At 40.5% G+C, this 24,950-nt stretch overlaps 1 protein-coding gene across 7 annotated transcripts in view; it reads left to right on the forward strand.

Annotated features, from left to right (window-relative positions):
* ZMIZ1 (zinc finger MIZ-type containing 1) overlaps positions 1-24,950 on the forward strand; it is a 357,468-nt gene that overhangs the window by 206,730 nt on the left and 125,788 nt on the right. For all 7 annotated transcript variants that reach the window (XM_037399104.1, XM_037399105.1, XM_037399103.1 and 4 more), the window contains 2 exons: positions 9,702-9,815; positions 21,511-21,616. In XM_037399104.1, the coding sequence (XP_037255001.1) occupies positions 9,702-9,815; positions 21,511-21,616 (220 nt within the window). The remainder of the gene's footprint in view (positions 1-9,701; positions 9,816-21,510; positions 21,617-24,950) is intronic.

Consider the following 24,950-nt stretch of genomic DNA (forward strand, 5'->3'; position numbering starts at 1 on the left):
ATAGTATTCTAGAGGAAAGAGCATGGCCACTGCTTTGGGAAGATTAACTCCCTGGTACGTTGAGATATTTAGGACTAAAACTACGGGCTGAAAATCATAAGGACATTAAGAAAGCTTCTGTATCATTGCATTGTCTGGTGGAACGATAAAGCTAGAGAAGCCTCAGCATCATTGCTTAGTCACATCTGTAGACACATCTTACGCTAGCATGGTGTGATCAGGATATACTAATGGAAAATGGCTTGTTACAGTTGCCAAGTAGAGCGAGTGAACTGGTTAGGCAAACTGATTCCATAATTCAGTTGAGTTGTAGTTGCAAATTTAAAGATAGATTGGAACCTTGCATCACTGGGCATGGCCTTAGAGAAAGAACAAACAATTGTACCTTTGTTTCTTGACTTTTTTTTCTGGTAAAATCACTGTGAGTGATTAAGGACATATAATTCAGAGCCCTCTGATTATTTTGAGTCTTTGGTAAACCATGCTGTTCTCAGTGCTCTCAGCTGGCATGACAGTAGTTCGGGCGCTGGTGGCAAGAAGGGTACAAAGATTGAACTGGCCACTGTTGTACAAACTATCAAGAGATTAACCAAAAGACATACGGCCACCAGCGTGCCCAGTTCCATCTTCACTCAGGTCTGGATCACAGCCTTTAGACCCCTAAGTCACAGTTTCCTCTTGGGCAGGGGAGAGTGGGGTGGAACAGCAGTAAATGGGTTTATGACAAAAGATGTTCGATTTGCTGCGTGTTCCCTGATACACCACAAAGTTATAGCAAAGTATATCATAAATGTACTGCAGTTAAGTGTGTATGAAAGGTACAGAGCAGGAAAGCAGTGATGTAATTCCATCAGAAGAGCTAGGGAGTGATTCTTATTTTAACTCTTCTAGCTTCTGTGTATGGTGCTTGAGAATCAGGATGTTGAATTAATCTCCTGACGCTTTTGTAAAACTAACGGACAAGCCAAGGTTGCAATATCTTCCCTTTCCTCTAGCACGTGCAGATAGATGTGTGGTCATCCTCACAGAGCTCATGGTATAGGACAGGGGTCCTCAAACTTTTTAACCAGGGGGCCAGCGTGTGGATGAAGTGGCAGGCAGCCATCTGCGTCTGCTTGGTTCCCCCCCCCCCCCCCCCCGCAATCCCTGGCGGGGGTGGGGTGATTCTGTAAATACCGGGGGCCAGACTGAGGACCCTGGGGGGGCCGTATCCAGCCCGCGGGCCGTAGTTTGAGGACCCCTGCTATAGGAGGTCCAGGCAGCAGAACAAGGCTGTTCAATTACCAGGCATTCACCTTTTCTGAAACCAGTACTGATTTATACACACATGTTAATTTTACTAAAAGTATATGAGAACGGCATCTATGGAAATCTGCATTAGTACAGGTTTTGTTCCCATGCAGCTCACAACTGGGCAGCTTGCTTGGCTGGTAGTTCAGTAATGCTTCTGGGGCTTATTTGTTCTTTTTCTCACTTGTTTAGCATGTGATCTTCTCTCTTTAGTGTTGACTCCCCTGCTCATCTTACCTGGTATTTTCATGTAGTTAGAACATCTGATAAAGAGGTGTGCTGGTCTTTGCTCAGTATTTACTGTTTTCCTTTGAAAAAGAAGCTGTAGTGGACAAATGGGGCAAAGGTGACTCCCTTTCATTCTCTCTTTCCTAAGTAGGCATGGCCAACATGGTTTTAATCTCTCTCTCAGTGTATCTAGTGCTTCTCAAAATGTGAGCTTAATAAAATATTTATAAAGCCTCCGATGGAATGAGCCATGTAAGTGCAAGATAATTCTATTAATTAGGAATCTCTCAATCTCGCAAACACTAAATTGGGGGGGGGGGATTATCTGAATACAAAATGCGCAGCTTGAGCCTTTTAATTTTTTGATAAATAAAACAATCTTTGATATTGAAGGGGACTGTAGAGGATTGAACTATAAATAACCATATCAGATAAATAAAAATCACACTCCCAAAAGACAGAAAATAGCTCAATACTCCCCTCTATGCTCTTGAAAAAGGAAAAGACCATTTGTTTTGAATCTTCATTGGGGATGAGGTTTTAATGTACTGAGTATGGCTGCTTGTGGATAAGATCTTTGTATAATCACACTTGACTCTAAAAAAAAAAAAATCAAAATGGAGAAACCACCTATTTCAGGTTACGGCATTTTCTGTATTTAAGCATATCCTTGGATGATGCCAGGGAGAGAGAGCATTCTTGGTGGGTGGGGATGTGAAGAGGCCTGTGCATAGAAGAGGCAAAGAGGCTCCTGGTTGGGCTCACTCATGGAGCCTGCTCAGGTTTTAAATAAAGGCCCTATTAATGTATGACAGCAAATGACCGTCTATGCAGGTCCTCTACCGCTTGCTTATGGTGCTGAGTGAGCTATCAAATTTAGGTCTAGTGGGAACATACTTTTGCACTGAGTAATACCCAGAGACCAGCCTTGTCTCCCCATGGTTACACTGTGTCAAGGGTGTCTGACCAGGAATCTTGTTTACATTCTTTAGATAGGTGATTAGTTTTCCTTTGGGAGCTGAATGCCCTTTGCCCAAGATGCAGGACCACAGTAATTCCACTCCTGGGTTGTTTCAGTTGAAGGGCACCTAATCTCTTTCTGTTCTCTATGTCCAGTCCCTTTCCAGCTCCCTTTCTTGCCTACTCTCCTCTTTGCCCCCCTTCAAATAAGCAGTGCATTTTCATTATGTGTGATTGCAGGCATGTCTGGATGAATATTAAGATAGAAAAAAAAAAAAAAAAAAAAAAGTCTGACTTGCCTGGCAAAATCTGCCAAAATCACCTGGACACCATATCCTGTGTCTCAAGGGTCAGAGCAGGTATGCATCACGGTTAGAAAAGCCATGTAGGCCTGGAAAAGTGGGTCAGCTCCTTCCTCAACCAGTATCAGTTGGTTTAGTTCCAACGCAACTGCGGTTTCTGCATTAGTAGTTTTGAACGTCCTTTCTTTTATATATAAAGTTTGATAACTGCTGTATGTTTTGGTTTGCTTATAAATTCCTAGATTTTACAACCATGTGAGAATTTTAACTTCCGTTGTTATAGAGAAAGGTTTGAAAACCTGCATGCCAGCAGCTGCAAATAGCAAGCAGATCATGGGAACCTTCAGAGTTGTATACGTGTATTTCGGATGTCATGAGGTCTACACAAAACTTACGGCATGCTGAATATCTGGCTCATCATTTGGAAAAGATGGGTTTGGTACTGGGTTTTTATATCACTTGAGAGTCTGAACCTGTTGCAAGGTTTTGCAGAATGCATAGATGAACCTGTTGTCTAAAACAGCAATAAATTGGCTGGAGTCTGGGGATTAACCCCAGAGTAAATATACACAAGATCAGAACACTAAAAATCATTATTCCCTTTTGGCATCTCTCTCGGTAGGCATTGTGTTTTATGGAGAATAATGGGGAATATTAATAACAAATGTTTCTCTAGGTTGAAATAATTGAAGTACCATTACTTTAAAAAAGAGGAGGGGTGTTGTGAGGCAGGAGGAGTATTTATACTGTGAACTTAACTTTGTCTTCCTCTTATATTGATAGTATAGCTCCACCTTCGGGAGAAATTTCGTGATGCATTTAATCCAAAGTGTGGGCTTCCGAGAGCAGAGTCCTGAACCTTCCCAGCCCACCTTTAGTTTGCTGCCACTGTCTTTGAGTCAGGTCTAATGATTGTGTGGTCACATGGGGAATCTCACTGTAAGTGATGACTGAAAATCAGTGTGTGGGAGATTATTAGTTCATGGGCAGAACAGCAAGTGTGGTCTGGTGGAAGTAGGTGGCTTGGGGAAGAAGCTCTCGGGTGCAGCCTGCCATAAAAGTAAGCATATAAAAAAAAGTACATTTAGTTTTAGGTCAACTTCAGTCCAGTATTGGCATGAAAAGATGACGTGCTATAACCTGTGACCGTTCCCATGAGCTCCTGAGTGGCCTGCCACTGGTGGCACTCACTGCTTCTATCCCCCTGTTAGTGCGAAGGTTCAAGGAGCTGCACCACATGCTGTTTCGGAGAGCCAATGCAACTGAAATAACTGGTGTTGGAATGAGACTAGTTCACCATGCAGCCGCGTGTCCTCCTGTGCCGTGGAGGAAAGCAGGCAGGAGAAGGCAAAGCCGTGGGAGGTGGGAGCCTTTCAGGGCTGGCAGCCGCAGGTGCTTGCATTAGCTGGCAGTGCTTCTGGAACAGCAGCCATAGCTTTCTGTCCTGCAGAAAAGCAGCTGCCCCCTGGATTTAATCTCCCCAATTGGAGTACCAGAAGTTTTGCCAAGCATGCAACCCTGCCACACGGTGTGTAGGAACGGGTTAATTTCAGAGTGAAGAAAAGGCTACCTACCATCTAGCTGTATTTTCTTTTTCTGTGCAGTCAACAGCTCCTTGTGTTGCTAGTGTATTCTGTTGCTAATGTGAAATTCCCAGACTCGTTGATTAGTGAAGCTAGACAGTAGACAGGGTCCAAGTGGCTAACCATGTGAGAAATTCAGTGACTGTAGGCTACTGTTAATTAACCTAGAATCTAGCAACATGGCATAGTGTCTGTGTGATAAGTTATATTATCTTCAGCAGCTCAATTAAATCAAGGAGTGAGACACAGAGCAGACGTAACTCGGCAAAATAAACAGACAACTTGAGTCAGCCTTCATAATTTGGTGCGACATCACGTAAATAAATGCAATAACTTGTTTAGCATAGTTAAGCAGTTTGCTGCTCAAAAACTTATTTGCATGACATCTCATTTTGAATAGGTTAAATCGTGGCAGATTAGGTCTGTGCCTTCAGTCTGATGTATTCTGCAGAAAAGAGAGAAAAAAACCCTCCACTGGAGATGTGTTATTTGTAAATTGAAATTCTGCATTTGTTTTCTATAGCAAAAAAACTGGAACATATGGATTCCATGTTTAAATGATTCATTTTCCATAGCATTGCTGTCATGTTAGGATTTCTTGATGTGTGTGTGTGAGATAACGTTAACCTTCTGTAATTGCTCTTAATTTTGACTGTTATTCTTCCGTTATTCTACTAGACTGTTCTAAGATACATCAGTGTACATCTGGGTTGCAGCCTTTTCTATTTAGAGGAGATAAAGGCTGTTGTCCTTGCCGTGCTCCAGTGTGGGTAATTGGTTTCTGCCTCTGAAATCATATTGAGTCTTTGGTGGCAGGAAGTGGTTTGCGCCCACTTTGGTGTGGGTGTGTAGACTGAAAGTACTCAATTGTGCTTTAGTATCCTTTAAAAAATAAGATCTTTATTACATATGCCTATTTTAGTCGCAGGGGCCTGAATTCTTATGTGGGATGGAGCTTATACTTTTGAGCCTATTGCAGAGTTTTATTATATATCAAGACTTTTTGATCACTGTTTAACTGGAAGGGACTAACAGTTTCAAGAAGTCGCTATATTTTGAAATGCTTACACCAAAAAAATTGCACATATCGGCTGTTGTGCATAACTCCCCATGGGAACGTTGTTCCCCCCACCCAGGCAACTGTACAGCAGCAAACCATGGAACAGGCACACAGACAGTTGCTGTGAAACCTAACGAACTCGGGTCATAGTGTACCTGCATCCTCTGCCCATCTGTCCACTCTAATTGACAAAGTTGGTCTGTTCTTTATGTAAATAAAACATTTAAGCTGGAGGTGGTCACGAACTGCAGAGATGTTCCTGCCTTCCCTGGAATCCAGCCCAGATGTCAGCCCAGCACTCAGAAAGGGGCTTTGCTGCTACGATTCACTCTTGTTGGACGTAGTAAAGGGAGAGCAAAGTGCTTTGCTATTTTCTTCACCCCCCTGCACCAGACTATGAATTGAAGAGCTACAAAGATCACAGGATTCCTTCCAAGACCAAAAATAAGTTACTCTGAGAGACTGTCTCTTCAAAGCACCACCTGGTGATGCCTGCAATAGTTATACCCTCACATGCATCGAGTATTTGTGTGATTTCTGTTCCATTCAGACTAAGGAAATATTAGGATTTTGAAGTTCTAAATTATTACACTGAAAATTTTCTTAGGTTTTGAAATAATAGACATTGTCATGTTTCACTAACAGCCTTCTAAAAAGCAGAAAAAACACCAAAAGCAGTCTGGTAAATAACCACTTAATTCAGTTCATGGCCTTAGTTCATCTCTGCTTCAGATTTTATTCATACAAATCCACTTGTTGAAAACACGATTGCTTGCAAGCATGGTGGGTTAGGTGGCCCTTCACTAGCAGCTTTGAAGATACACCAGGGTGTGTCATAGCCAGATCTGGTTCACTGTCACTATCTTCTAAATCATCTAACGAGGTGATTTTGATTTTTTTTTTTCCTTGTTCACATGAAGAGCAGTTTCGGACTAGACTTTTCGGGCACATGCCTTGCTTCTGTCAAAATGCTGCCAATAATTTCAGCTGAAAAGGATGAAGCCATGCATGGGAAATGCTTCACAACAAAGCTGATGGATGGATCTGGCATAAGCTTTGTTTTGTACTTGTTCTTGGATCAAGAGTCAAGAAAAATCTCTTTAATTTCATGTTCAATGACTATAGTAGCTGTAATATTCCTCCCAAGCAGGCTTTTTGTTGTGAAGATGTGAATGACGTTGGGGCTTTTTGCCCTGGGTACAGTGTTGACGCTGTCAATAAATGAAAAAAATCACAGTAGGCATTTGGAACATCTTCTTGCCTAACTGAGGGAAGGAACTGCACCTGCCTTAATGCTTTGGTTCATGCTGGATCTTCTCTTTGTTTTCCACAAAAAGTGACTTTGCCCTCTGTAATCTGAAAAATAAAAATTGGAGGAGACTCTTACTTAAAATTTAAATATAATTTTAAAATATTAAGGAAGTCAGAAAGCTGTGAGTATGTCCCAGACAGAACTGTGTGTGACATTGCAAGAAGTGTCCCCACAAGCCCAGCTTTTCTCACCTCCCAGAAACTACTCAAATCCACTCCACAGAGATGGAAACCACTGGTATTCTGACAACTTTTTCTTAGGGTTTGTTCAGGGCTTTTTAGCCTGTAATGGAACTAATAAAATTGCTGTTCTTGACCACCAAGTTTCTCAGCTAGTTTCAGTTGTGTAGTTGCATTTAAGAAGTCCAGATTTCACGATTCCCCTCTGTATTTAAGAAGGGGGTTATGATAGTGTGCCTCAGTGCTTGGTCACGATACAGTGAAATAACTTGATGGAGTGTTACAGTACAAACAGTTAAGTCACTGAGGTCATCGACACGGGCAAGTCGAAGGAGCCTTTTCTTCCACAGGGAAGTGCAATTTTAATGTATGTTGGACCTTTACTCTAGGAAAGGGATACTGTTTTTCAGTGGTGCCATGGTAAGTAGAAATGTGGTGCTAAACTGAAAATTAAGCATATGGCTAAGGTCCTGTGCTGCTTTTTATTTGTTAGCTTAAACTTATTAAAATTGTTCTGATTCAAGTATAATGGCTGTTTCTCAATGGGGAGATTTCATTGTAAGTGTTAGTGGAAGATGTTATGTGCGTAGCTGGCAAGTGGCAACACTGGTGAAAATAAATAGTATCTAGCTCTTATTTAGGGCTTTTCATCAGCGGATATCAATTCACTTCACAAGGAGGGAAGGATTATTAAAGGCTATTTAAAGTACAGAACTGAGTAGCTTTCAATGATTTTTTTCCTTATGTTGTTTCTGTGTGGAAGGGGTTTTTGATTTGGGGTTATTTTCCCTACGGAGACAGGTCCCTATGGTGACCTGTGTCCTACCAGTGCAGTATGTGTTCAGCATGGTGCAATTTGTTCACCTGCCTTGCCTTCTGGAAATTGTATATTTGGTAGTAGCAGAGCTTACACGTGCCGTTGTAGAGGGGGTTGAACCAAGTTCTGTTTCCCCTGCAGATGACAGTGTTGTGTGGAAGGAGCAGTATACACTAAGAGATTTGGTGTCAGGCAGTCACTTCTTTGGAGGATTAAATTAAGCCTTCAAAAAGGCATTCTTTGCCACTTTGCTTAGAAGATTCATAACCCAAATTGCTGGCTCTTTTCATGGGACGCTTCTTATGTTTATTTACTTGAATTCTTCTAACAGCGTGACTCCTCCAGCAACTAGATGTTCAGCTAGCAAAGAAATGTTGTTGGGAAATGCAGCCTAGGTAAAGCTATCAAACTGGATGGTAGCAAGAGCTGTAGTCCATGTTTGTAGAGCAGAGGAAGAAAGCCACATTGCACAATGCCTGTCTGCTTTTTCAAATTCTATTGTTTTAAAAATCTGCCTCACATGTCAGTCATCTCTTGTTAAAACACGGCCTCTGACCAAGAGCCTTCATTGAATACGTATTACAGTAATGTGATCCAAAAGCTTACAGACTGGGAACTCCTCAAAACCTGGCATGGGAGGAATTTTTCTTCCCTTCATTTGTGGTAGAGTTAATATTTGCAGCTACTCGTGGATGAGGGGCCGAGAGGAAAAAAAATAGGTTGTGAATATTATTGTTAATCCAGATGCTTAGAAACGAGCAGTTATGTTTTCCCAAATTATGCAACTGATTCAAAAATAATGATGTATTTTTAAAATTATGCCTTTGGGGTTTGTGCCTTTCAGATTAAATGCTCATCTCGTTTTCGTGTTTTTCTCAGCAATCCCAATAATTATAAAACAATTAATTAAAAAGATACCCACAATTCCTGAATACACTCTTCTTGTTTCTGGAGTTTTCATTGAAACATGTAGCATCACCAGAACTGGAGAATTTAGTAGCAGTATTATTCATGTAAACTGAATTTCTTCTTTCCTGTCTCTCCCTCTGCTCTTGCGAAAATGTTGGAATATTTTGGCAGTGTAACACAGTGAGGTATGGCATTATGAATAATAGTACCAGCTAAGTTTGCTAAATGCCTCTAAAAACAGGACTACAGGTTCTTCAGGCCAAAGGCGGAGATGAATGTAACAGTATTAAAATTGCTTTGCCCGTGCAAATTTCAAAACAAAACCAGATTTTTCTCTCAAAATTGTACCAACCTCTTTAAAAGAAGTAGGATTCCACCCTGAAATTTCTATGTGTTTTCTGTGCATGTGAAAACATTTTTGGTCATGGCAGTATCCCACCACACTTCAGTCAAGAAATAATCCTCCATTCCTCATCATCCAGAACTTAATCATCCAAATTGCTCATGATGATGCATCATGATGAACAGGAACCAAAACTCCTAGAAAGGATCAGTATAGTAAGCGTGCTTTGCTCTGTCACTGGTGTTTTCTGAGCCTGTTTGCCTCCTGGCTGGCGCACAGAGGTGAAAGTCTTGATTGTTGGAAGGCATGGCTGAGCTGGCATGTCCTGACAATGGGGCATAAGCCCAAGGCAAAGACTTTGAGAGGAAGACTGAGATTTCCATCAATTTGGACTCAGGCACTTCTGATTTCCAAGTAGAATCTGTTACGATTTGCATGTGGGAAAGGTAATGTTATGGAGGAAGGAATTCAGGGAAGTTCTGGTATTTCAGCTACAGCTTGCCTCTAACTGATGAGTTCATATCAAAAAATTAGAAAATCTGCGTAAGTATTAATAAAAATGAGGCAGGATTTTCTTTGTTCACTGTACAGTTTAAGGTCTTGCTTCCAAATTATATGCTTTTCCTAGTTTCCAAACTTTGCATTAATGTGATGAAGGAAAGGCTATGTCAGCCCTTCTGTATGTTACTTACCACATGGCTTCACCTTCCTTTTCCAGCACTTACAGAACCCTGCAAACTTCCATAATGCGGCAACAGAGCTCCTGGACTGGTGTGGAGACCCCAGAGCCTTCCAGAGACCATTTGAGCAGAGTCTGATGGGTTGTTTGACGGTATGTACGTTCCCTCCGTGGCAGTGCTTCCTGCCCTCTGTGTTGCCTTGTATGCAGTCTGTTGTGGCCAAGTGACTTCCAGAGTCAACATTTTGGTGGTGGGGGATCATTTTAACTTAAACACGTGAAGCCAGATCCGAACAACTATTTACTTGACTCTGTTACTTAACAGAAAGCAAAATGAAGTAACAAGAAGTGAAATCATAAAACGGAAAAATATTTATAGTTAGATTACTTACAAATGCACAGGCTAGGTTACTTGATGTGCACATACAGTATTTATTTTCGTGATTTGAAATTGCAAAGCGAGCTGTGTTCTTATGGAGTTAATGGACTTTTCAGGCATTTATTTTCCGTTGCTCATTTTTGGTGGGAGTGGAGAACTACTTGTATTCTATCCTAAATATGCTGTGCTTTCAGTTAAACAGTGTTTCTGACATGCCTGTTCAGCTTACTTTATTATATATATTGACTGCAGGTCTAATCCTGACATACCAATTCCAACACTTTTATTGACTTCAGTGCTTTTCTTTCCATTGACTTTTTCTTAAGACCACTGTAGTTCCTAAAGCGATTTCATTATAATGCGTTGAAAATATATTTTAGCGTGTATACAACAGTAGTTTTTGTTCTCAAACAGGATCCAGTCCAAAATTGTTGTGTGGAGTCAAGACTTTAGAAAAAATAAGCATTTAAAAGCTTCACTGCAATTCGCAGAACAAGTTGATATAAATAAATAGTCACAAAGGAGATAGAAAATTTAAAATTATTAATGAGGAGACCACCATTGTATTTGTAGGGGGTGCAGAAGTGCGTGGATTATTTTCATGCACTATGTAGCTTATATATATAAAACAGGCACCAAGACTGAGATTTAGTTGCCAGAAACCCAAATGTTAAGGAATGGCTCCATCTTAATGTGCTCAAGTGTATAGCATCCCTCAGATTTCTGTGTCAAAAAGCTAAAATAAATCCAATTATATAAGGAGGTGCCTATCATTCTTGCAATCAGGGAAAAAAAATTGAAGAAAGTTAGAAATGTTAGTAGAGCCTAAAGATAAGGTATTTAACAGTTCTGTTTGAAGTAAAAGTTACCTATAACCTCATGTTATGTACAACATCATGAGAAAATGTATAAAGAGTATGATATGAGCATAAATACATTTTATTCATACTCTTTTAAAACTTCGCTAGTATTTTCTGGTTAGCATTTGGGAAAGGAGACATTCAGCTTAAATATGCGTAGGCAGCCTGTGCACAGTATTTCTCTGCGGACCTCTGCATACACACAGTAAATCTGACCTGCGACTTCCTTGCTGTTTCAATCTTTTCTTTCTACATAAGCAGATCTGCAGCCCTGCCCAAGTGCAGGGTCAGAATAAGGTCTGACGGCTAGTGAGTCGCTGTCTTGACAGAGCATAGGAAAAGTGAGAAGAAAATGCTCCATGAAAAATTGTGAGGTAAAATACACAGTACCTGGTTTATCAGAGTTTCTTGAAAAGAAAGTACCGTCTTTCTTCTGACAAGAAAAGAAAGAAAGAAAGAAAGAAAATAATTCCTTATTATCTAAATACTGTTGAGATTTGAGCAGCATGTATTGGTTTGCTTCGTACTCCTCCCTGAAATCTGAACAGGGTGGCATGAAATCCCCCTTTCCCAAGCCTGTTACGGGAGAGCACTGTCTGCAGTGTAGGACTGACTGGCAGCAGCATCTTTATCACATGTTGTGATCTCATTATATTCCTAAGAAGGAAAAAGCACAGGAACTTAACCAGTTGGCTTGTTTTGTGTTAGATAAATACACAGGATTTGCAGAATGCATATAAACTGCAATGAATATGCATTTCTTGTTCCTAACTTTAAAATCCCTCCAAAGTAGGTATTTAATTTCTCACTGCATGCATGGTTGTACCCCAAGGGCTTGATACTTCCTGTATCTTCCTAATACATAGCAGTACAGTGGGCAAGGTCTCCTCTTATTTTTTTTTCTCCTTACAGAAATGCTCTCTATCTGAACTTGCTCATGTGTAACTTCTTTCTAAATCATATTTTCTTATTCAAAATTTAGCAAAGTGGATGTTGAGGCTTGCTGTCTTCTTACAGGAAAACTTGTTTATCTACCTTTATTTAGCAAACATGACAGAACTTAAGTCTCTTTCTAGAGAAATTATTCAGGAAGTTGCAAAGAAGTGAATGGCAGCTGAAACGCTGAAATATCACGAGTAAATTTAACATTAGCTTGCTTAGCTGCATGTTCTGTACTATCGGGAGCCAATTCTTCTTCATGCTGACAAAGTTCATCATTGTTCTTTGTGAGGATTATGCTAAAAGAAAAATGAAAAATCACTATGAAAGTCTGTTCAACCACTAAAACAGGATTATTGTTTTATTTTGCCAGTCTTTAAAATGACCTTGAAAAACAAAGTCCCTTAAAACTTCCGTATTTTTTGTATGTTTTTTAAAGCGACTAGTCTCTAACAATGTTTGAACTGTGTGGGTTCCTAAAGGCAAGTGCATTTAATCCAGAAATTCTACAAACACTAAAAACGCTTGCTTGTTTGCTTGCTTGTAAGGTTCCTGCTGTATAGTATACAGGAGGATTTTTTTCTTTTATAACATTCTGTTCTGTAAACTCTGACTGTGGAAAAAGTGGTGTACTAAACTGTTCTGGAACCATCAAGGGATATGAAATCGTCATATCCTGCTAGTGGATAGCATGGTCTATACTAATCCAAATTGAAACATATTAATATGTCATGACTGTGGAAGGACAGGCTCACTCAGGAATGACCAAACCATCCATTCATACATTGCAAAGTTTAAATGTATCAGGTGCGACGACAGAGCATCCAAACATCTCTTGTATTATGAATAGCCAATGTAATAGTACCTCAGGTATAACAGCTTCTTTGTATCCTTTAAGGCTGATCTATAATAGTTTTGCAAAAATCAAATAATTGAATTTAATCCTGTTAATAAAAAGGAAAAAAAATATGCTCATAATTTTGAAATTGTGCTTTAATTTAAGAAGTGGTTCTTGTAGTCCTGTTTATCCTACACACCGTTGTCATGTGGACACTGCCAGTAATACCTGCACTTTGGGATGAGATTATGTTATGGTAAGGCTAATATTCTTGTTAAATTTAAGAGTGTCATTCTCTAAAACGTGTACTTTATATGACATTACCTTACTGTCTTCTGAAAGAAACACCTTAGGTTACCACACAGCAGTTACAAATTTAACCCTAGTTTGCTTGGACAAGGTTGTCTCACTCTTTTCTGCCTTTTCTCAGATCCACTCTAGTCTGATCCCATAGGTTTGCCCTTGCCAGGCAGTTTAACATGTAACTGTTCTTACTGAGGGCATTGGCTATCTTTTATGTTGGCACTGCAGCAAAAATGGAAATGAGGGGACAGCTGAGAGCAAAATGGACAGATTTACAGACTTGTGTTCAGCGAAGGCTGATAAAGGCACTGCTTTGTTCTCTTACTGCGCTTCAGCATTACAAGGTGCCAAGTTCATAATTCTTCAGGGCTTTTCAGTTTGTCCCAAAAAGAAATAAAAGGGCGAGAGACACAGTTACTCTCTAAGTGTACCTAGAGGCTTAGTCTAAGAAATTAAAATCTAGCTCCACAATGGTTTTGGACAGTTGGAGGAATTTAGGTAAGCGGGGTGTGCTTACCTGAGCTGGCTCCTGGCCAAAGCACTGAATGTAACAGAGCTCCAATGAACACTGGGGTCTCTGACCACTGTGCTTAGGACCTGGGTCTTCTTTCCATCCAAAAGACACTACTTTCTACCCCAGTATGTCTGCAAAAAGCTATGCTGAAATAGTCAATAAAAATGCCTTTCCCCCCCCACTATCTTGATGTTCTACATTTCCTCTCCAAATGTTAGGTCTAGGTCCACCTTGGTCATCAGATGTGGGAAACTCACACATGTTTGTTTAAGAAATGTTTCTCTTTAAATTAAAAGAATAACAACACGCAAAGCTGTAGTCCTAGCTGTACTCTATCTGAAGATTTTGGGTTTCACTTAAATCTCTGTGCTGCTTCTAGCTCTTGCTACATATCTGTACTGCTGAAGGGAGTTGCTGACATAACAAGCATTGGTGTTAAACTGATGGAATTATATGTTGTATGTTCGTGTTTCAGTGATACTGATACATGGTACAGTAACCTTTTGAATTGCATTTCTCTTTGGAAAATCCTGGAATTGAGACTGTTGAAATTTTAAAGGTAATTTTAAGGAAGAAAAAAAAAAAAAAAAGCCACTCAGTGTCATGATAAATCTATTTTGGCTTATCCAATACGTAATGAAAAATTTAATTGATTAATATATATATATATATAAAAAGACAAGAACGTTATTTTGGAATAATGTCAAGTTTCTACAACAGGGTGCCTCAGACAGTAAAAACAACAAAGTCGAGCTAATACTAATGTGTTCACAAGGTATCTGCTGCTACATCAGCTTCACACCTGGCTGGGTTCATTAATGCAGAGACATATGTAATCAAAAATCAAAGACATATGACACTCAAAAAATCAGATTTCAAATCAAGTTAGGATCTGAATGTATTTACAGATAGAAGAGTTGGTTCAGCATATCTATACCCAGAAAATGGCAGGATGCAGCTGCCCATTAGAGCCTTAGTAATGTTGCATTGAGTTTTTGTATCCGAGACTTCCAGAGCAAAGAGTTCATGTGAAAGAAATTCTGCTTCCATCATCTTCTCCATGCATTTGTTAAGCACAGTTTATGTGTTTGCAGTGCGTCACGGCACTCCAGGGCTGTGTACGTGCTGTACCATCAGAGTACAGCCAGCAGGCACAGAACACTCTGCTTCAGAGCAGCTTGTAATGCTACCAAATAACTCAGTATGACCTCATGGTGTCCTAAAGCCCTTTTTTTAACTTACTTTCGTTAGTCAAGGCATGGGTTATTTTACAGCTTTAAAACATTTGTTTGAGATGTGTTGCTGTCCAAATTAAAATGCTTTTGGAATTCCTTTATTAGTTTCTTCATATGATGGCTGTATGTTTCATCCCTATCATTGTTCAAAGTCTGCCAGGACTCAGGTGGCAACACTATTGCAGTGACCCAGTGATCAGCTGGCTTAATTAAAGCAAAATCCCTGCATCTTTCCCTCTGGGAGAAAATTTCAGATGGAGAGCGTTGAGCATAGCGACCTTTTCTTCTATGTTTATGGTTGTTAGAGACGTGCAAAGGAGAGGAAGAGGATGCAAAGGAGGAGATATCCTTATTCTGCATGGTTTACCTCACTGTCGCAGGAAGCGTCAAGAAAAGTAGTAGATGGCAGGGATACTGGTTTATTTTATTTTGAGAATATGGTCCTTATCCACCTAATGGGGTGGGAAATAAATTTTAAGAGGACTCTAGCTTGAATACAAGGGCTCTGTAGAGTCTCTTACGTTTGCAGAACCTGCTTGATATCTGTTTTCAAGCATCAAAAGTAAGAAACTGGTTAATGATATGTAGCTTTACTCACCTGCTTTGATTGTCTGTATTGTTGAGGCGGCCCTTCTGCAACTGGAGTGTAGAGAGTCTCATCAGGCCAGGACTTGAGATCACAAAGATTTCTTCCTTCCCCCCTTCTCGCCTTTTTTTTTTCTGTTTGAGGCAGATCACTGTATTCATGTTTCAAAATTCCTCAATTTGCTTCCTGTTTATCTGATCTTTGTGTGTTACTGAGGGGGAAAAATTACCATCTACATTGCAGAATTCTAATTACAAAATTTCTGCTGTAGTCTTCAAACTGCATTCAGATAATTTCAAGTATGCACAAGTGGCTGAACACGTTGCTGTCTGAACTAGCAATCAGCTGGCATTTTTAGTTTTGAGCAGCCAGCAAATTGAATTGGTAAAATTCATTCTGATGCCAGCAGGGGGGGGTGCTCTTGACTGCTGGTAGTTAAGAGATTCATTGAAAGTGCAACATAATGGGAAGGGAGTTTTGTAATAAGCAGTCATATAGCTCTCTTGATTAACAGGCCTGTTAGGTTAAGAGGTACATTGTTCCAGTACTTGGTGTGATGACAAGAAGGGCAGGGAGCGGAGCTTTGCCATGGTGTAGCTCCTTAGCCTTGCTAAAGGAGAAAGGAGAAAAAAAGAGAAGGGGGAAAGTATTGCAGTTAAATTCAGCAGAGGAAAAGAAGTTGGTGGCTGAATTTTGCTGCTCTTCTTGTTACTAAAACCTCTCTCTCATCGTTTTGCCCTCACTGTCAGTGCCCCTGAGAGTTCAAGCATCTGGAACTCTGCAGAGCTGTGTCACAGGCAGTGAATGCAATGTCTCTGTTATGAATGCAATATTATTTGGACTAAAGATTTCAAAGGTTTGGGGTGACCAGATTTTCTTATTGGCAGTTAATGTTATGATTAGGGTTACGCTTTGTTTGCAAATAAGGTGTATGTTCCGTTAAAGACACAGCTTGGAATAGTCGTCAGCACCGTATCTTAGCTAAAATAAAAGCTTAGTGTTGCAAGTGCATGTAGCTTTTATAAGATCTAACTGTCTCAACTGTTATTTTGAAATAACATAGACAAATATTAAGTGTTGAACCTTGGGCTGGCCAAGCACGCCTTTCAACCACGATAAAGGATGATGATCTTAATTTATGATTGTGGTATTACTGGCAACTGTCTCTCTCTCTCCTTTTTTTTTTTTTTTTTTTTTTTTTTTTTTATAAACGCACTACTTTTCAGTGGAATTTTATGGCATGTATGCTTAGGTCAACTAAGATACATGGTTACAGCTTTGCAGAATAAAGCCATAGTTGAACATGGTGCTGCCTGCATGTTGTCTGAATGTTTGCCGATGTGCTCAACTTGAATTAGCAGTTAGAGAAGGCCCGAGTATGTTTGCAAGTGGTATCTTACCGCTTAGCCATAACATAGAATGGATAATTGAAACTGTGTTGACTCGATCGCATCTGATGAGCATTGTTACCTGAATAAGGTCGAAATCACGGGAGGTTTCAAACTTGGGAGAGTTCCTGGAACAGGGTTCAGGCTGAGCTGGATAGCTCCCATCAGCAGCAGGTGTCTGGAATCACTGAGATTTGGCTTGGGATGGACCTAAGGGAGCATGGGCTCTACTCTTTTTCTCTAAGCTGGGATGTCATATAGATATTATCTGGTGTACTGTAAATCCCCTTACCCCCCCCCTCCCAACTCCAGGGATTGATAGGTAGTCTGTTCCAGTGCTTGATGATCTCAATACCTGGAACATTTTCCAGGATTTATCTTTAGCCGCTTGTACAGTGAGCAGATGAGTCCTGGTGTGTGTTTCTAATTTTCTATTTGGACATTTTGTTTTTCTTTCCCATCTATAGTATTTCATATGTGTCTTTGGCCTGGGTTTTGGAACATTTTTCCAGTTCATAAAGATTATTTTAAATTCTTATCCTGTCCTCTTAGTTGTTTGCAGACTCTTCTGCCTGTTATCATCTAGAAGTTTTGCTGTTTACTCTGTCTCATTGTCCAAGTCATGACTGAATACATAGAAATGACCTGTATCCAGGACAAATTATGATTTGACAGAGGACTGTTAATTAACAATCTGAGTAAAATTTATACTACTATCATCTGGGCTATGTTCCTCTGTTATGACAATGTCATACAGGGCAACGTCAAAAAGTATATTAGAGTTGTGATACATTACATCCACTATCTTCCTTATGCTTACAAGACGAGTTAACTTGTCCGAGAAGGAAACTGCACTGTGCTGATGGATTCATGATGATGTTCCGTATTACTCACCTAATATTTTTTTAGTAATTTATTTTGTTGTCTGTCTGGGTACCTGTAATGTCTGAGACTCACCTTTTTACCGTCTTAAAACCAGAGATTTGGTGTCTCCAAGGTCTCTGTCTTGAATGAATTCCTGAAGGCAGCCATTAGCAGCTGCAAGGTTTGCCCAGGCTAGTTCCCTTGAGGTACTCAAAGGTAAATTTCAGCAGGGTCTGCTGATTTGAATATATTAAACTTACCAAATGTCTTGTAGTTAGTTCTTTGCGTTTTCTGGATCATACTCCTATGACACATTTGCCGTCTTGTTTCTGAGAAATCTCAGTGTTTATTTAAAAGGCCAGGAGGTGCCTTGCATACAGGTTCACTGGAGGAGAGCCTTCCAAGTGCCAAGTGAGCAGTGTCTGCCTTCCGTTGTAGGCAACCTGGAACACGGTCTTTGGAGGGTATATGACCTGTTCTGTTTGACTTTCATTTTGAAGTAGAAGGAAATCTTTAGTTGTCACAACTGAAAGAAAAACTTTTAAGTACTGTTAATGCAAAAATTCATAAGCATGTGAAGAAACTGAAAATAAAAAGTGAACCGCTCTATTCATGTTGACCAAGGGGATTGCTGAGGAGTGGTGTATAAAAGCCAAGAGCTGGGGGAGAAAGGCCCAGAAAAAGCCCTTTTGAGTACTGTTTGACCAGTTTGTTTTACAGAGCCTCTTTCTGCATTCGGCAGAGTGCACAAAAGAAAAATTTTAAAAGAAGATTACTCTCGGCAAAATAGAAATTTTATTAGAAATGTCTGTTTCCTATTACATAACAGAGGAATTTTTAACCGGAAAAAGGATTTTTTTTCTGCAGTTTGTTAGCGGAAGCACTTCCTATCAAATTTAGATATTTATTTTTTTTTTTAGCTGAACTGAATTTGCAGTTCATTTTCCCTCACATTTTTCATGAAAACCTTAAGCAATAAGTAATAGTTTGACTGGCTGACTTCTCTGGACTCAGAAGTTCAGATTCTGCCTTCTCACACTTCATCATCTGCCTGCAGCGTTGCTAAGGTGTAGCTTCACTCGCTTTCAGGTGGGCTTCAGCAGGATGATGCCATGACCATTGGGGCTGTGCACCCTGGCATCCAGAAGCTCTACTTTTGGCCGCAGTGAGGTACAGATCAGTGCTTTCTCTAGTGAAGGAAATTTTAAAAAGGCAACTGAGATATCAAATGAGAGTGTGAGAGATTAGGATTTGGACTGACCCAGGCTTCGCACTCTATTCAGCCAAGACATTGCAATCATAGACTGGCTTTCATGGCCTCAGGATTTTTCAAGTCTCTGTTTTTGCTGAGTTACCTTGTAGAATTCTTCCTGTAATTAGTAAAGTGTTGCTTTTGAGAGTAGTGAGTTGGCCTCTGGCCAGCAGGGTCTCAGTATTTCATAGAATCAAAGAATGGTTTGGGTTGGAAGGGACCTCAAAGACCATCTAGTTCCAGCCCCCTGCCACAGGCAGGGACACCTTCCACCAGCCCAGGTTGCCCAAAGCCCCGTCCAGCCCGGCCTTGAGCACTGCCAGGGATGGGGCACCCCCAGCTGCTCTGGGCAGCCTGGGCCAGCGCCTCGCCGCCCTCACGGGGAACAATTTCTGCCTTATCTCTCATCTCAGTCTACCCTCTTTCAGACATAGGGAGGACAGCTGCCTTTAGGAGGGTATTTGTAGCTTCATGTTTTAAAATGAACCAAGCATATAAGCAGGCAATGTACTTCTTAATTACCGTGCATTCACTGGTGAGCAGGTGTATCTGCCTTCATTCCTGTCCAGTTTAAAAATAAATAATTCAGTGAAAATGTGCTTTTCCGAAACAGAAAATTGGAGGGCACTTTCTCCTTTATTTTACAGACCTTATTAGCACTCTGAAAAGCATTCCTCTGTGATGGTACAGTAGATGATACCTAAAGGAGTTTAAATAATGTTTACACTTTAATGAGACATTGCCCTCAGGAGCCTTTAACAAGATGGGGTTTTTACAGGAGCTTTCTGACTACTTCTTACTGATCCCTTCCCTAACGTCTGCCTGTCAGTGGCTGAACTGCAGTGATACTGGAAGTAGGAAAGGGGAACAGTTAGATTTCCAGGTCTATAAGTGTCTTCTAGATTTCATAGCAGCCCACCAGTCTTCACTCTTATTGCTAACCTAGCATGAAATATGAGAGATCTTGTTCTGCTGTTGTTCTTTCGCTTGTGGTTTTTTTTTTTTTTTAAATTTTACCTTATTGTTGCAAGTTTGGACCCAGGGTCTTAGCCAGAATATTAGCAACAATCAAACTTCGAAGTGTAAAGGTTAAAGGCTGATGTACCAAGTTGGAAATGTTTTTTGATTTATTAGAAATAATGGCATACTTTCTCACAATTTTTTTCTTCTTTCCTATCTAAAACTTACAATTGTAATTGTAAAGAGAAACAGGAGATAAAACAGTAGGTGTGTTCTAGGGTTCTGTATTACTGTACTGGTTATCCCAAATTCTTATTTCATTTTCCTGAAGCTCTCTACTCAATTTTGAGATCAGGAGGGTTAAAAAACATTTAGTGGGGCGACACTCCCACCTAGTAAGTCATGTGAATTCGTAATTTCTAAATTAATAGGAAAAACAAAACCAACAAAAATCTCCCCAGAACTTTATCCATGCTAATTCTTTCTTAAGAAAGGAATTTGGTTCTTAATTGTTGATTAGGAAAAGTAGATATTGGGAAAAGGTCAGCATAGTAAGATTCATGTAATAGCGTTGAGTAGGTAGGGCAGAACAGTGCATTTGTTTACCATCTGCAGGTTGTCACTTATGTTGGTTCTTCACTCTATGCTATACTGTTGCTTTTTGCAGGGAACCAGTCCGAGACACAGATAATTGCAGTGTCATTAATTTAGAAAGAAGCTTTTAAATGGAGGTAGGGGTGGGAAAAGGGTATTTTTTGGTACTGTAACCTGTCTAGGTTAGGGACTTCGTTTTGCTTCACACAAGGAAATGGTGTCCTGTTTCTTGTGGAGTTCCTTGTTTCAATGCAAAGCAGTAATGGCAATGGTAAGAATAATCTGGTTTATCTATGCCTCTGAGTCTGAAGTCATCCTGTGCCACTAGAAGGGAATATAAAAGCTTTGCTGTGTATGACTGTAGCATAGTTTGCCAGAATGACCACAGTATTGTGTTTATACTGTGCACATTTTCACAAGGATATGTTCTTAGCTGATAGCTTGGTTGCTAGCCTGGAGAAATAGTTGACTGCTTTTCATCCTTAACGCCAGTCTTTGGTTTGCCTATTTTTGCTAGTCCTTCTAGATCAGTACCCAAAAAAAAAAAAAAAAAAAAAAAAAGAAAAAAAAAATCTTCTTTCTTTGTTTAATGTGTTTGGCAAATACTTCTTGCACAGGCCTGTTTATTCTAAAAGGTAAATATGCTTCCCAATACAGTATTGTTGAAATACAGCAGCTGTGACACTGATCACAGCATAGAACACTGCCCAGCAGCGTGGAGGGCATTTTAACCTGAAGGACCTGGGCCCAGCTCTTGGGAACAGGGCCAGGAACTGCTTGTAACACAGAGACAGAGACTTAGGGACTTCTCATCCTGGAGTCTCAAGTAGAGTAAATTGTATTCTGTACAATATTTGCATAATTTCTTCTGGAAAAGCTTTGTCTCTCCAACTTTCATAGAACTACCAGGCTTTTCTTCTGGCAAGTGGTCAAATAATTCGGTCACCAGAAGACTCCTGTTCAGTTTGTTGTGCTTGCACTGGAAACTACTGGAGAACAATGCCTCATAACGTTTTTGTGCTGTGGCTTTTGCAGCAGATTCAGTTGCCTAACATTGGCGCTGATAAGCAGGTCGATGTAACTGTGCGAAGAGCTCGAGTAACCCCTAATGAAGCTTTCTCTCTTTCCCTTTGCAGGTGGTTAGTCGAGTGGCAGCTCAGCAAGGATTTGACTTGGATCTTGGATACAGGCTACTGGCAGTATGCGCAGCCAACAGAGACAAATTCACTCCAAAATCAGCTGGTAGGAAAAGCCTTTTTTTTGTGTATTACTGATTCTTGGGTGGTCATATTCTGAATAAATGTGACGGTCTTGCATTGTTCAAAAAACAAAACCGAAACCGAACACTTATTTGGTGGTAATAGTGCTGCTGCTTTTAGCATTTCAGTGGCATGCTTTTCTGAGGATACATAACTTTGGAAATTCGTATTTTCTCCAGCTAGTGCTGTTTGTGGCCTTGTTTGATCTTATGGATGAAATGTTACTTCCAGAAGCATGGATGTTCAGTAATTTCATGGTGGGAATGAACACACTCAGGCCCCTCTGTCTTGGTAAACCATTGATTTTCTGTCATGTGTCAATCTCTAAATCTTTCACTCTCATTCTGCACTCCCTGATAAATCTATTGCCAAACTTTTATTCCTTGACTGCATATGTCTGTGCAAACAAGTGCCATGTTTTCTCATACATCTAGTCATTAGCTTTAGAATTTTGAGCTAAGAGTAGGTGGCAGTGCGATTGATACAGTATCATGTAGCCATTTTTTTCACTGTTTTACAGCAAAAATCTGTTACAGAGCTCTGATCAAATAGCAATATTTGATTGTGATGTATTGCCACTGCTTCTCTGTATAGTAAAAGTAGAAAATGCACTTCAGGGTCTTTTCTGCTTCTCACGTGTTTGATTTAACTGGAGCATTTAATTCTGATTCTCCTTTTCTTAGCTGATGAATGTCAACATAATGTGCACTGGCTTGGAAAACAGGAAGATAATTGTTCCCTTCCAAACTGAGCATGGATAACTTTTCTGCTCAGCATTAAACTGGTATGCAGTCCCCATTTTAGAACATCCGAAAAGGTTACCTTCTCCCAAAACATTAGTTTGTAGTCAACTGATTGGGTGTTAATATTTCTTTTCATGTTCAGTTTTTATCAGCCCCAAGCTTTACTCATGGCTACCTTCTGTCCTTAGTGCTCTAAATAGTTCCTGGTGCAAAAGCAGCTTTCACGTCAAGGCATATTCACTGGACTTAATGTTTTATTTTTTTGTGTGGAAAGGGATCATTAATTTTACTGAATGTCAAATTAGCTATCTTCCTGTCATCCAGGAAGATTGTGTATAAGCTAAAACATTCAGTTGACCAGCCACAATCTGCCTTTTTTTCTGAATTTCTAAGAAGTTTCTCCAAAAGTTAGCTATTGCATCTCTTCCTGATTTTTTTTTAAAACAAGCTTGTCAAAGGAGGATTTCCAGCTAAGACTGTATTAAGTGAGAGATTAAAACTTTATTTCCTTTGAAAATATACCTTTTAAAAATAGTCATACCCCCTCTTTCACCAGTTCTTCCTGAGGTGTGTGTCTGTCAGTGTGTTAGTGAAGGAGAGGTTGTGAGTCTTTGGATCTTGGCATGTTGTAGTCCTTGTCCTTTAGGGCTTAGGTGAGGGTTTTGAAAACCACTGGTCAGGTCAGTCGGTCATGTCCTAAAAAAGCTCCGTGTCGGTGTTTGATTTCAGCAAGTAATTCCTTCTTGAGAATATATGCTTTTTTTTTTTTTTCCCAACTCATTACCCTAGCAATCTGTAAAGATTTCAGTCTTTCCATTCTTAATTGATACGATGCTGGGAAAGCTGGTAATGGAATCATGTGCTTTTCTTTCAGTGTATTCTAAAAACCTTCTCAGTCCTTCGCTTTGCTTCCTGTTTCCCAGTTTGCATATACAACTAATTTGTTTCCAATGACCTTAAATATTTGGTTTCACAACTGCTTTAGTTTTAACCTGCATATAATTGTTTCGCCAGTTATTCCAGGGATTTCATCGTGCCCGTGTACATTATGGTTTTTAGTGCTCTTATTGTCTCTCTTGAGTACTCATATTTTGGGACATACCATAACATATTTTGTGAAGTGTCACATATGGCCGCTACTGTAAGGATGTCACATTGACATACAGTCTGTGAGAGCTACATCATTGAAGGGGCATTGAAAGACTGAGAGGCTTTGATGTGAGGTCGTTTCAGACCATCCTGACTCTTTTGAAAGGGTTAATTTCCACATCTAAGTGCACTCACGTTTTCTGATTTTTAAAGCAGCAGTGGCTCTATTCCCTCATTCAGTTTTTGTAAAAATGTTGCGATTGTCCTTTGCTTTTTTTGTAAACAGTGTGCATCATTGAAAGCTGCCTTTCATGATTTGCTGAATTTGTTGTCAAGGGTGCTTGCACGCTGTTTTGAGTAACTTTTTTTTTTTCTGCTACATCTATTGGAAGACACCTTCAACACTTTTTCCAGTCACTTTCCTACAGAAGTCCCCGATGTAAATATCAAATGGCATTACGTTTAATGAATAAGCATTTGTTTTTCCCTTCCTCCAGGCTTAAGGGGAATTTTTGGATTCACAATGGTTTGAATTCATTCCTCCCAAGTATGAATTTAATGCTGCCAAAGGGATCACTCTGGAAATGTTTTTAATCCGTATTGTTTAGGGTCTGACATTCTGAAATGTAGGAAGAAAAGAACATTTTCTAATTAAAACACATTTGAGTAGGTGAACACTAGGGAGAATGTTTGCACCAAATCCTTCCAAGGGCCATCCACTATTAGTACCGCTTTACAGCTTAGGACAAGGCTCCACTGACTGTTGGTCCTGCAGGCTGGGATGCCGGACTGGCCTGCCAGTGGTGGCTGGCGGGCTTTGCAGCTCTGCTGTATGGAGCAGGTGGACCACCCCAGCCTGATGTCCCTCGGGTCTGCTGGTGTGCAGAGGCAGCCAAACCAGTGCAACCGGTAGTCCTGCTCCTGTTCTCCAGCAATTCCCAGCCTGAGATTGCTCAGGGACCTCTGATGGCAGAAGAGCTTTTGCTGCTACGGCTTATTTTCTGTTTGGCTGGCTCTCTGCAGGGCCCCAGGAGAGTGAGGGTCCCCGAGGTAGTGCCCTGGTTCTCTGTTATCCCTGAGGAAAGAGGGCTGGAGCCTGAGGCGAGAGGGCAGAGCAGGCAGCTGCCAGACTGGCTCAGCTCTGTGGGAAGCCCACACCCGGGCTCATGCAAGTGGCCCCACGCTGTTCCATCCCCGTTGATTTAAGCCGTTTTGGTGGTAGCTCCCTGCTAAGCTGAAGAGGTTGAGGAGTGATTACTGGAGCTGCAGATGGCAGCTCAGAGTACGGGCAAGCATGGGGGGAAGCAGGGAGAGATGAGGTGCTGGAGCCAGGTGGGACAGCAACCTTCTCAGGTGGCACAGCCTCAGCTGGGGAGGAAGGCAGGGAAGAGACCTAGAGCTGTCAGCATCTTAGAATTTCCCATCCAGGACCATTTGGTGTTGCTGAGACGGTGTTTGACGTTGTGCTTTTTTGTCTTGTTTACT

Source organism: Falco rusticolus, chromosome 9 (assembly GCF_015220075.1).
Source record: "Falco rusticolus isolate bFalRus1 chromosome 9, bFalRus1.pri, whole genome shotgun sequence".
Taxonomy (NCBI): domain Eukaryota; kingdom Metazoa; phylum Chordata; class Aves; order Falconiformes; family Falconidae; genus Falco; species Falco rusticolus.